Source organism: Leucoraja erinacea, chromosome 1 (assembly GCF_028641065.1).
Source record: "Leucoraja erinacea ecotype New England chromosome 1, Leri_hhj_1, whole genome shotgun sequence".
NCBI classification, from domain to species: Eukaryota; Metazoa; Chordata; class Chondrichthyes; order Rajiformes; family Rajidae; genus Leucoraja; species Leucoraja erinaceus.
In genome coordinates this window covers 159,408,907-159,421,951 of record NC_073377.1, presented here as the reverse complement: position 1 = coordinate 159,421,951, position 13,045 = coordinate 159,408,907, and the positions used below count along the sequence as shown (strand labels likewise).

General features: G+C 38.4%; 2 protein-coding genes across 3 annotated transcripts in view; one reads left to right on the top strand and one right to left on the bottom strand.

The window, feature by feature from the left end:
* Positions 1 to 13,045, top strand: part of lrba (LPS responsive beige-like anchor protein) — a 661,684-nt gene that overhangs the window by 354,682 nt on the left and 293,957 nt on the right. The window lies entirely within an intron of this gene.
* mab21l2 (mab-21-like 2) lies at positions 2,184 to 5,385 on the bottom strand. The gene has a single exon (XM_055646678.1). The coding sequence runs from the start codon at positions 3,568 to 3,570 to the stop codon at positions 2,491 to 2,493; it is 1,080 nt and encodes a 359-aa protein (XP_055502653.1). The 5' UTR covers positions 3,571 to 5,385; the 3' UTR covers positions 2,184 to 2,490.

Here is a 13,045-nt window from a genome sequence, read left to right as displayed (position 1 = left end):
TTGAGAGAGAACATGCGCAACTTGGAAAACTAGAACCGAACGTTTGTTAGGAATTGGCAAGAACTTTGGCGTTTCTGTTCAGCTTGAAGTAGGACTCTATGTTCAAAGTAAAGTTGGTCATATATTGAGGGACATATTCGTTTACCTTGCTTCTGAAATTTAATGTTCACATCGCCGAAAGAGAAGTTAACTCAACTCTAGAGATAGGTTGTCATTGATATTTTTTTCGACATTCTTGGCGGATACCTAAATTGGATTTCAGATGACATTTACATAACAACGTAAGCTAAGCTTCAAACTTGCATATAGCCAGTATCTAAAATTAAGTTCACGACGCCCTTCCTACTCCGTTGGAATTTATAATGAAATAGTAATTTTGTTTTATAGTGATCAAGATGCCTTAATTTCTTAGGATGTAGGAAATAAGAATTGAGTTGTGATATTTAATTCTGTGGTCTTGAAGCTCATTTCTCAAGCATGGTTTCATTTTCCTTCCTAATCGTGACGTTTTGGCATTTAAAAAAAATGCTGTTGTTTGTCCTTAACACCAGAAACCAAAACAGACTGACAAGCTTTTACCAGATCCAAGCCTGATAAGATTTGCAGATAACCCCAGGCTTCATATTTACACCAGTTTGGTGTTTTAATTACCGACAGTAGCTCGATAACTGGGATAGGACCAGTTCTGAAGCCTGTTGAATGACTGAATTGCACTAAATGATGGTTCGGTTTTTTTTTGAATGACCAAGAATTATCGGCGCCTTAATAACAATGCTTCCAATAGGTTCGAAGAAATAAGCACGTTCTTTAATGTGGATAGTTTACCCCTTTCCTGATTCTTTGATGAAATATGTTTTTCGGTAATTCAGTACAATTTAAAGAATGAAAATTAATCTAGGACCCACCCCAGTTTGTAATGCTTTGAACATTTTAGTTTGGAATTTTACATTCAAATGTAAGAATGTTAGTATAGCGAAGTCCGAAGTTAAGTCAGTACCGCTCCGATCAATCCCCAATCTGAATCTGTTGTAAAACTCAATCATCAGGACTTTGTAGTATTAAACGACAGCCATATTTTCTCTTTTTAAAAAGAAAACCATGAATCGATTAGATGACTTTTTTTAAAATGGTGCGATGTATTTACACCATTAATTGCAATATATAGGATGACAAGGGCTGCAGCATGGTTATTTGTAATTTCCATCGATTAATATACTGTACCAACGTTTCTATAATTCGGATATTCCTTCAGCCAAACGTGGTCTAATGTTATTTTTTTTAAAAATAACTACACCTGTGGACGTGTAGTTGGCTGTAACAATTTGAATTGTTTCACCGCGCTTTCATTTTCTTGTAATATCAAATTACTCATCGCGTCGAAGTCGTGGTACTTAAGCATTAAAGTAATGGCAAATTAAGTGCTATACTAAATGTGTACAGTTTTCCTTTTAACCATCTACAATGTAAGGTTGCTTTTGTAAGAGTAAAGACATAACTACAAGGATTCGGCCTTGTTAACTGCAGTTATTCGCTGACGCCATTGTTTAAGATGCTTTAATTTTTTGTCCACATTGGAGTTTCTGTGGCCTTTTCAAACCAACACGAAATAGCCATTTAATGCTTCTCCGTTGATAGGTGTCTTGATCCCGAATTGTGTTCTTATTATCCAGTTACAGTCTAACTGACGACTCCACTCTTAATTCAGTCCCAAGTTTGTTAAATGCTACATAACTATCTCCAGGCGACAAAAAAAGAGAGGTGTTTTTAGATCTTAGCAGTCGCGATCCAATGCTTCGTAAATCCGCAGCAGTGGCTTTGACCACTATTCGGTCGCTTAATGCCGTGGTTCTGCAATTTTAATAATATCTTAAAGGGTTGGGACAATTTCTAAACAAGTCAGTGCCACGTATAAAAAAATAAAAAAGGGTTTATTATGTACAGCTTTAATTATACTGTTACATATAAATGACATTGAAATTAATGTGCAGGAGATCAAATAATTAACATTCCCTAAATTCTTGTAGTTAAAAAAGACATTAAGATTGAGCGAAGCCATTTTATAGCTTTTTCCTACCTATGTTGTGGGGGAAATGTAATCGAAATAGCAATTCCCGAAGCACGATAAAATATGATATAACCAAACAAATCTATTCAGATGTGAATTAACTGACAAAAAGTGCAGGTAAGGTAAATACTTTTATTACCATTATTACATGTTTCTTTTCGGGGCACGGGGTTGGCACGCAAAATACATTTCACAACTGAAATTTTCTTGGCCTTTAAAAGACGGTGCAGACTTAAATAAAGGTTCCTCACAGGCTGACAACATCTAAACAAAACAGTCACATTTAGTTTAAAATGTACCTTGAATCTGTTTCACGTCAAGTCCGTTTTGCTTCTTTTAAAGTATTTTGTTTTAATCATCTAGTAAGTTCAATTCTGTGCCTTGCAATAATTGTTAAAATCGGTTTGCTGGGAATGCAAGTTCTACTATAGCTTATCGAGGCTTTTTGCGTTGGTAAGAATTTCTCTCGCCAATCGCCATGTCTGTTTAGCCGCGCTTTCCAGAGCGGAATGAGGTTTTCCTTGGAAAAGATCTAGGTTTGGAAGAAAGTAATGAGGACATCTCCGGCACTGAAGACAGGAGATGAGTTGGAGCAGAATGCCGTTGAGGCGGTCACCGAGGCATGACTCGTCCCAGTCGGTTTCTCGGGGGTGTTTCTCGCATTCGTAGAGCAGTAGTGTCTTCATATGGTAGTTATTGAGGGGCTGCCCTGGCAACTCGAGGTGTCGATCTCGCAAAGTCTTCAAAACGGATAAGCACTTTTTCCTGCAGCCTCCCATCAGTAGCCTGTTCTCAGCTTCGCCGAACTGTAAAACCCAAGCGTCGCTCTCGGCTGAGCTCTGCTTTCCCGTCAGGGAGTAGCACTCTTTGGACAGAAGGTTGAAGCCTTCAGCCTTAACTTCGGCCACCCGATTCGGGCCGGGCCAGGGGATGTGTGGCATGGGCCACTGAGCCGCACTCCTGGGCCAGATGCCCGTGCATTTGAAAGCTGGCGTGATCTGCACCACGTAACGCTCCCTGATTCTTAGTTTTACCTCGCTCGTATCCGCCACCATCTTCACCACATCTCGATAACTGCATTTGTCCACTGCCTGTGCGACCAGGGTTTGAAATCTGGAACGGATCTTCCGGGCTGACAGATAGCCTGAAGCTGTTATAAATTCGACCCAAAGCGACATGCTCCTCTTGCGCCCATCGCTCAGTTTTAGCACAGCGCAGCCAGGCAGAGAACCATCGTCCACGAAGTTGAAGACCCCCATTTGATTCAGGTAAAGGACTACCTCAAATTCTGTTGGAGCGATCACTTCCAACCCCTCGAAGCGCGTTTCGATCTCGCTAAGTGAGCTGATGAAGCGGGGCTCTTGGACTTCCACTTCCTTAAGGACATCGGAGACCACTTTGCACACCTCTCGAATGGTCTTAGCGATCGCGGCTTTCCTAGCCTGGCAGCGCTCGTTGTAGTACTTGTTCAGCTGATAGACCAGCTTGGCTTGAGCCGCGATCATGTTGGGACTCAGGTCCGGGCTATATACCGGAGTCTCGCAATAGGTTGATGGATCCAATGCTTACCGGTGTTCCGTTTTTAACTGGCGCAAATTTGAAACAAGTGCATTGAATGTAATGGGTTGGAGGGAGAGAGAAAAGTGAGGGAGATCAAAATACAGATGTCAACCAAGTCCTCGGAAATCAGTAACTGGTTTCTTCAGAATATCTTGTTTAAATCAGATGCGATTGCTGTTGTTGTGAAACGATAAAAGTGGAGAAATGTGTCTGTTAACATTCATTTCTCTTTCTCTCTCGCTGTCTCTCTCTCTCTCCCTCTCTCTCTCTCTCTCTCTCTCCCAGCACCCGAGTTTGACTGTTTTTATTCCTATGGCCACTTTTCCCCACGCTCAGGAAGTGTGTAAGAGTTTAGTTTATGAATGGTCCCCGCCGGCCTGGGCATGCGCCCTGGGTGCCGGGAGGCTGAACCCACCGTACACGTGTTGCTACTTTGTCCCAATCGGCGGCGAGCTGTCAACCCGGGGACGAATAGTATGTGCGGGCTCGGAGATTGGACACAGCGGGGGAGAGAAAGGCAAGTGGCCGCGGCTGCCACATCTTGCAATGCGGGCAGGGCCCCACTCACTCACTCACTCACTCACTCCTCTAGACCACTCTCCTACCTATATTCATTTTGCACATCAGCTTTAGGGAAATGTTAAAATGATATACAATTGCAGTAATTTGGGAGCATCGATACCAAAGCTAAACCTTGAATTTATTGTTAAAAGTACACAAATATCACGAACGCGGCCACAAAATGAAAACAAGATGAAATACATTATAAATCCGGAATTGTGTACATTGGAAATGCCCTTTCGTATACGATTGCAGACTTCAAAATTAAACAGATGAATCCACGGGCTTGCAGTTTTCATCTGTTCCCGTGAATGTTCCGGCACGGGGGGAAAAATGGATATTAACAATCTTTGGAAGTACTTACTTGCACATATGACATTAAACTTGAATATCCTTTTTTTTAGTTTGACCCTAATATTGAGCTGGTCTGCGTATAAGCGATGCATCAAATGAAGGCAGAACTTATATTTGCGGTTCAACAGTGTATATTGAAGCATTCAATACTGGCATTGGACTGAGCGAAGAGCGGCGGCTGTTCCAACCAAGGTCAAACTTTACTAATCTAGCAGAGGTCTTTCCCGTTCCCTTCCAAAACGGTGCTTTCAGTTCGTGATCACGACACTAGGCTTTCTGCGGGTATATCCTTAACCCGGAACAGGTCGACGGCTTCACTTTCCAGCCAGCTTATTTTCGCTCAATAAATGGATCTGAAATCGTTTACACCGACTTGTTTCATCAGTATTCTGATACAAATGATTCTCCCATTATCCAGCCACGTTGTTACTGCCTGATGCGCGGCTGAATATTGCCAGCTGACGACTGTCGGCGGAGCGTGTAGCTCACGCTTCAAATGAACAGACTAGTATGTGACGGGTGCGGAACAAATTCACAGGGTGCTTTTCGATTTTAAAGGTGGTCCTCAATAATAACTCAAAGGCGAAATTACAGCCTTTAAAATGTGTACACAATGTTGGGTACGAAAGCAAATCTGCTACGAATTATTTACGACGGTTGGTTAGTTTTAGTCCCTGTAATTTATTTCCGCAGCGATGTTTGGGCGTTCCTCCTGGTTCTGCAACTCACATCCAAACGATTTAGTCCATCGTTTTCATTGGGGCGGCAATTAATTGACGGGCTCTTCAACCAAAGTATCCATCCTTAATCGCACTTTTCATTACGGATTTTCACGGTACATAATGGCTCATCTGAATGCACTTCATTTAGCAGTCCCAAATTCACGGTATTATGTTGGTGTAAGGTTAAGTAGAAAGGAATATTAAATACTTGAAGGAATCGACACCGAGAACCCCTTTTTATTTAAAGGTGTGCTCGCCTTTGAACTGTTACCATATTGCCATGAAATCATCATCGGCACAAATCCTATGAAAGCGGTCTTAGCATGAATAATTAAAGGCGGCCCTATCAGAAGCTGTAATTGAAGAGCTTTGCCACTCTTTAGCGTGATGTTGGTTTTTGAGTCCATCAGCACTTCCTTGAGGGTGCATTAAATAGAGATTGTCAGGCCGCTAGAACCGGATTCAGTGTACAGAGAATGAGTGAGGAAGACAGAAGCAGAAACAAGCTCTCCATCTTGAGAGGTACTTGAAAGCCCTCAATGAATTGAACGGCATTCACTCTTTACCACCTCTCATCATACTTCAGCTAATAAGCCTGGGGAGGAGTAGGTCTGCTCCCTGGCAGTAAATACATTATGGTCGGCTGGACTTTCTCTCCAGTTGTTCGACAATGTGTTTGTTTAGCTTACACTGTGTTATGGTGTGTATTATAACAGGGACGAACAGCACCTTTAAATGCTTAGAAATCCAGAGGAGCGTGAGATGAAGCTAACATGTAAACAAAGCAACCGTCCCATTAAACTCCCACCCAACACCCACGCACACATACACTCTCGTCCCATACACACACATACACTCCATTTACTTAGGCTGAACAGGCATTGCTACGATATTTTAACCTATTGATACCATTTTAACTGGCACGATTCTACCGTAAGAATCCTGATACATTTAGTTGTTTTTAACCATCCAGATAAGGACACTTGAATACTGTACTTACATATATCTTTATTTGTTTCATTAGCAATTATTTTAAATAAAGGATAACATGACTAAACCCTAGTTTAAAGTCGGCATGGAAATAGAATGATCTTTATTGCAATTACGTTTGAGCTTCCAAAAGAAGGAAAGGGTGCTATTAAATACTATGGGGTGTTTTTTAAAGGGGTGAACTGATTTAGACTATATTGTCACCTTAAACCCGTTTTGATTTGCAGACATTTCAATGTTAGGGACCCAGGCAAAACAAATAAATGATTATTGAATTCTGGACAATCCTAATTATTTTTTTGTCGGCAGTTTTTGATTGCTATAACTTGCAATTCTTACTCCAGTTTATTTGCTTAAATGCACATTTGTCCATTTTTACATATCTTTGAATAATAGTAAACCAGAAGCATGGATGATTGTCTGTCAAACTGCATTTATGTTCCTTGGGTGAAGTTGATCTTCAAAAGTTAACTGATTAGCTTCTGTAGTCCTGCTTAGAAGCTTCTTGCAGATGTGCTGTTGCATTTCTGAACTTTTTGTCTTTCCTGCTTTTATAGATTTTGAAATGTATTATAATGTGTTATGGTGTGTATTATAGCAGGGATGAGCAGCACTTTTAAATAGCGCTGGTCCCTTTGTGTGAATACTATTGCAATCTGCGTGCATCCTTTGAATCTATTCTTCAAAATAAATTATTTTCTAATCTAATACTTTATAGGTACTGTAGCATACCCACTACATCTTTAGCAACTGTGGGTGCATTATCTGAAGGTCAATCATACTTTTTCGTGTTGACATAAAGATGGTATCTTTGCACAATTACTTGATTCATGCACCAGTTTACATCAGCAGTAGTTACGTTAAAATTGAATTGAATTGAATTCTTTATTTATCATTCAGACCTTTCGGTCCGAACGAAATGTTGTTGCCTGCAGCCATACATGTAATAATAACAACACACAATAAACACAAATTAACATCCACCACAGTGAGTTCACCAAGCACCTCAACACGAAAAAGTATGATTACTAAAAATGTAAAACAATTAATTTCACGTGAAGTATCAAATTCATAATTTTCGTAAATATAGTACATTTGGATTAGTTAAAAGTTGTGATGCTTTATATTTTATTCAGTCATATGAACTTAGTTTTGTGTTTAAAAATTACTGCGTATTTAGATTGTGATAAAGTAAATCTACTGAACGTTAGGTTACTAAGTACATTTTAATAAACACAAAGCATTTTTAAGGTTCTTAAAGATTCATGCAAAATTAGGTTAACATATGACCACATTTCTTATAATGTAACATGTTATGTTTGAAACATTAACTAAAATGTATAATTTGAATATAGTTTTTCCTCTGCTATGGTAGACAGACAAGTATAAAACACTTTTTGTACAGTGCTAACAATAACATTGATAGAAATTTATTGTTCCACATCACAATACGCTGAGATAGCCAGCACACTTCAATTATGGTGGACATTTGGCATTTTTTTGATCTCTGAAACAAAGTTTAAGAATGGGAACATGTATATTGCATGTTGTGCTTTTGCCGAAGGCAGAAATTCTGAGCATTGAAAAACATTCCTACGTTTTTCAAATAAAACGTTTTTTTAAATCAAACCAGAAGTGGCAATAAACGATACCATATACCATCATTTGTTGCAAAATTTGTGCCCAATTATTAATTTAATTAATATAAAATAGGTATTAAGAAGTCCTAAATTGTTTTGCAATTGATATATTTCTTGAAATATTATTATTGGAATAAAGTGTAGCTGCCAATCTGTGCATAACAACCTTTTCTCAAACGACAATGTGATAATGGCCAGATAATCTACATTTTGAATTCATGATTAATAGTGTCCAGAGCATAAAGGATAACTGCTCATTTTCAAAAGACCGCCAGACGATCTATTTCAAATGCCAAAGAGGCCCCAACTTTATGACCCATCTGAAATATAGCATCTCTGATCAGTGTAATTTTCCCTCCGCACTGCAGGTTATATTTTTTATCTAAGTTCTCTGAAGTGGGGTTCATACCTCTGCCTTTTTGACTGAGAAGCATGGGTACAACTCATGGAGCTGATGCCATAGTCATTTTTTAATTATCTGTTTCATTTCGATAGGAATAATGGGCAAAATACAAATAAAACTTGTTGCAATATCGATACTGGTTGCGGGAATATACAACTATGCTATATAATTGATACATTTAAGTTTGCAGTTGTGCATGGCTAAGCTTTTAATTTCCATTTGCTAACATCGCAAATCAACTCTGTGTAAACTGACTTCTCACTATATGAAGGCTAGACAAGAAGCTGTGGGAAAACCACTTGTTTTCACAGCAGGGGACTTAGCCAACTAGTAATATCACTTTTCATTGTAAATTTCATTTAATATCTTAGACTTTTAAAATGCAAAAATGTCAATTTTAAATGTATAATAATGATTTATTTGCAGAATTACATTATTGTAAAATATTTTTCTTAGGCATTAGATCTGGGAAAGAAAATACCTTTTAATTTTGATTTTAAATGCTTAGGGAGTTTTTAATTTAAGGTACAGTTTTAACATGCATGCTCTTAGGGTATGTTGCGGCATTTAGACATCTGAACACTGCTAACATAACTGTTTTCATGTAAATCTTGTGGATCTGAGCTCAAGTATCTTTGTGAACTATGTCTGTGTCATTTATAGTATAATAGTATGTGGAGAAACTATTGAGGAATTATTTATTTTTGGATTAAAACATTACTTTCTCCTTTGTCAACAACTCATTTTACATTGGCTTTGGACACCACTGACTCAATTCAATTCAAAATCCCCCATTCTGGCAACCAAATTAAACTGTGGCAAAGTTGTCATAGTCTTGATGTCATATAAGACCTGGGATGTAGTTTGATGACATTGCACCTTCATCACTACCATCTATTCTCCTCTTCACAGCATAATCCAGCAAAGCATTTACATCTATGTTTGTATCTGGGAATGCTGAAACATAAAGCAAAAGGGTTTCGGCCCGAAACGTTACCTATCTCCTTCGCTCCATAGATGCTGCTGCACCCGCTGAGTTTCTCCAGCATTTTTGTGTACCAAGCAAAATTAATAAGCAGGTACAGCAAGCAATTAGTAATGTAAAAAGTACGTTAATCGTTTTTACCAGGGTTTTGAATTTTAGGAGCAAGGAGGAGAGCTGTGCAGCACTCCTGTCTAAGAAGCGTCTTGATCCGAAACATCACCTATTCCTTTTCTCCAGAGATGCTGCCTGACCCATTGAGTTACTCCAACCTTTTGTATCTCTGGAGTACCATATGAAGTTTTAATTTATTTTCCTTAACAAAGATGCACTTGGCTGCAAAATATACATTTACTGGATTAATGCCTTGGACTAGAAGGTTGAATTAAAAGGAGAGCTAGTACTAAATTCAGGAGAATTAGAGATAGCATCATTCAAAATAAAAGATTATACAAGGCCTTCACAAGATAAATGCTAAGAGGCTGTTTCTTCAGTCTGGAGAGTTAAAAATTGGGGCATATCATAAAATCATGAGACATTTCTTCCATGAAGAGTTTGAGAACTTTTGAAATCCTCTATCATGAGGTCTCTGGATGCTCAATTGTTCACTGAAACTAATAGATAATTAGCATTATGGGAATCAAAGAAAATGGAGATTGGGTGTGTAAGTGGGAGAAACAATTTCTGCCATTGATTTCATAGAAACATAGAAAATAGGTGCAGGAGTAGGCCATCCGGCCCTTCGAGCCTGCACCGCCATTCAATATGATCATGGCTGATCATCCAACTCATTATCCTGTACCTGCCTTCTCTCCATACTCCCTAACCCCTTTAGCCACAAGGGCCACATCTAACTCCCTCTTAAATATAGCATTTCATGGGTTGACAGGGCTGAGTTGTGCTTTTGCGGGAAGTCTTTAGTTGATTCATCTATGTTGGGTTTTTTTCAATGTCTGCCTTTTCACCCGATATAAACGTGATTTTATCTAACCTGATGCTGCCCATGTTCTGCCTCTTAAGTCCTACTTATCCGTCACAATATTGCAGGCTGAGCTATTCTGTACAACACCCACTTTTCAGCCAGAAGTTCCTGCAAATGTACTGGCTTCTGACTGTAATAGCACAAGGAATTGTCAGAGTTACTCATTTTTTAATGCAAACGTGGGTTGTATTCGCAACGCTCTATATGTCTGATGCTTTGGGTTGCTAACAATCTAATTCACCACTTCAGTTGTACTTGCATGTTGGATAAAATATTTATATATCAGTGTAATAAATGAGTAATTTTGTTGAAAAGAAGCAATTTACCATCAGATTAGTTTTCTCATGAATGGCAAATTTGCAGCAGTGCGGGTATATGATTACTTTTGTTCATACATTAAGTTGGAGGTCTTTGTGTTTTTGATTTTTATAAGGAGGTGTTCGAAATATACATAGACTTGCAAATATAGGTTAGAGGTTAGTCATTGGCACATAATTGATTTCAGGTTTAGGATGAGAACCTTTATATGTAATCATTTTAAATTCACAAATTTAAACCATTTTATTGTTGTATGGAGAATCTCTACATAAATTAGATTTGATTCTCTTCCGGAGCCATTGATTGCTATTACTAATTTGTTTGAAATCTTTTGAGAAAAATGTATTTTAAAAGTATCTATTAGCAAATGTAACGCCTCATTAGCATGTTTTTATTGTGCAGAGGGCGGCTGATTTGAATCATTTAGTCTTGTGTTTAGTTCAGTGCTAATAGTTTGTTTTTATGAATCATTAAAACATTTTCCTGAGAAAACATCTTTAGCAGCTGAAGTTATGTAATATTTTTTATGATGCCATTTCCAAGATATGTTTTTATGTTGGTTGCTTTATATCTTGGCTATAGGGTTCCAGAGTTTACCAGTGCTTTTGTATATATTTTTTAGATCTTTCCCTTTTTTGTTTTCCTTACTATCCGTAGCCTTTAAAAGTTTTTTTGTTTTATACTCACCTCCCCGTCAGCTCAGTGGGCGCCTGGGTAGGTGGGTTTTATGTTGTTCTGGAGATTATGTAAAATCTTTGATCCATGGCTGTGGCTGCTTCAGAGTGATCTGGCTGCTGGCTGGACACTGTCCACAGCCATTCCTTTGACTATCAGATGTGCACACAAAGGGACATGCATTTAAACAGAAGCATAGCTCATCATTAAGTTGTAACTGCAAAAATTCGATCAAAATTTTTTTTTTTAAGTCTCTATCAATTCCAGTTACTTTTTACCCCACACTTTTCATGGAGTGCTTTATTACAGTAAACTGTGGTAAAACTTGTATTGTTTAATGAATCTTTACAACAATGAAAAGTTGCGTTCCATCCACTGCTTGAGCTCAGATGATCAATTTAGCTGTTGAAGGAAGGGGGAGTACTTTGTGGTACGGTAAGTTTAAGACAAACACTGTTATTTTCCAGACTCTCGAGACTCATCATTTTGCCTTTCTAATCTTGTGGATGAACCTTTCAGTTGAGAACCGCTACAGATCCCATCAGCTTCATATATTATTAGTTTTCTTTCTCTTTTGGATGCTGATTTCTGGGAATGCAAGCTGATGAAACTGCTGGTCCAGCTAAGTGCTGCTAATTGTAGACTTTCTAAGCTTGGTTCCTGAGAGTCATTCAGAATGGTAAATAAAAACACTGCACTATCCGTCTGGCAATGTTCCATAAAGATGCAAAGTTAAAACTGCTGGTTTCCAGGTCTGAACTTAATTGTTCTGAATGTAGTTCTCTTGCCTTAAAGCTTTATTTAAGGACGTAGTGATAAAACATAGAAAGTCCTCTTTTGATAATAAGACCATTATTTAATGAATTTGATTTCAGCATTTTGGTCTATTTCTAAAGTAAATACTGATATTTATAAAATGCTAGTTCACGTCACCTATACTTATTAAAACCTTTCTGCTTTACATTTCTGTTATCTTCTGCTATTCATGTTTGGATTACTTTTAATTTCCCCCTTTAGCTATTTTTTCTGATGCATTTCAACCATGTAACTTCCACAAGTTACCATGTGTTGTCACAGCCTGTGCCTTTTCAGCCTATTAAAAGAATTCTGAGCTCTTTTGTGGTTCCTTGCCCTCGTTTAATGTTACCAAGTGTAGTGTGTTATGCAAGGGACCTGAAAATTCATTACCATGTTGTGTGTTTTATCACACTTTGCATGAAAATTTATGACTGGTTGATTCAGGGATGCTTGAGCTATGTGTTCCAGGGCTTGCCCTGACTGATAAGACCCTTGTTGGCGTGAAAGTGTAATGCAGATTATGACAGTTACAACTTTCTGTTTTGTTTAAACTGTCATTGGATTTCCTGGTTTACAGCTGAGGGCAGTCGTATGTTTAGTTTGTATGTATTCATTCTCAAATGGAGAGCATGCACTATGCAGGCAGTCTTCACCCAAGGCAAATTGATAAGGAGGGAATGGAAACAACATTTACTGTTCTGATGAATTGTTCCATATTGTTGGATATTTTGAAGGCATCATGTAGTCACAGCCTCTTTCTTGTCAGATTGGACCCCAGACAGCAGCTGACAATCAAACAGGATAAAGGCAGGAGCCAGCACTCGCAGGATATTGATTTTTCAGTTATCCCTAAGTAGTTTGTACTATGGATAATGGTTGGTGAAGGCAGGTATGTCATTATCAATGAACTCCTCAACAGTAGCCATAACCTTACCTCATATTTCCTTCAACATTGACATAGAGCACCCAATGATGGTCAATAAATTGTTTGACCT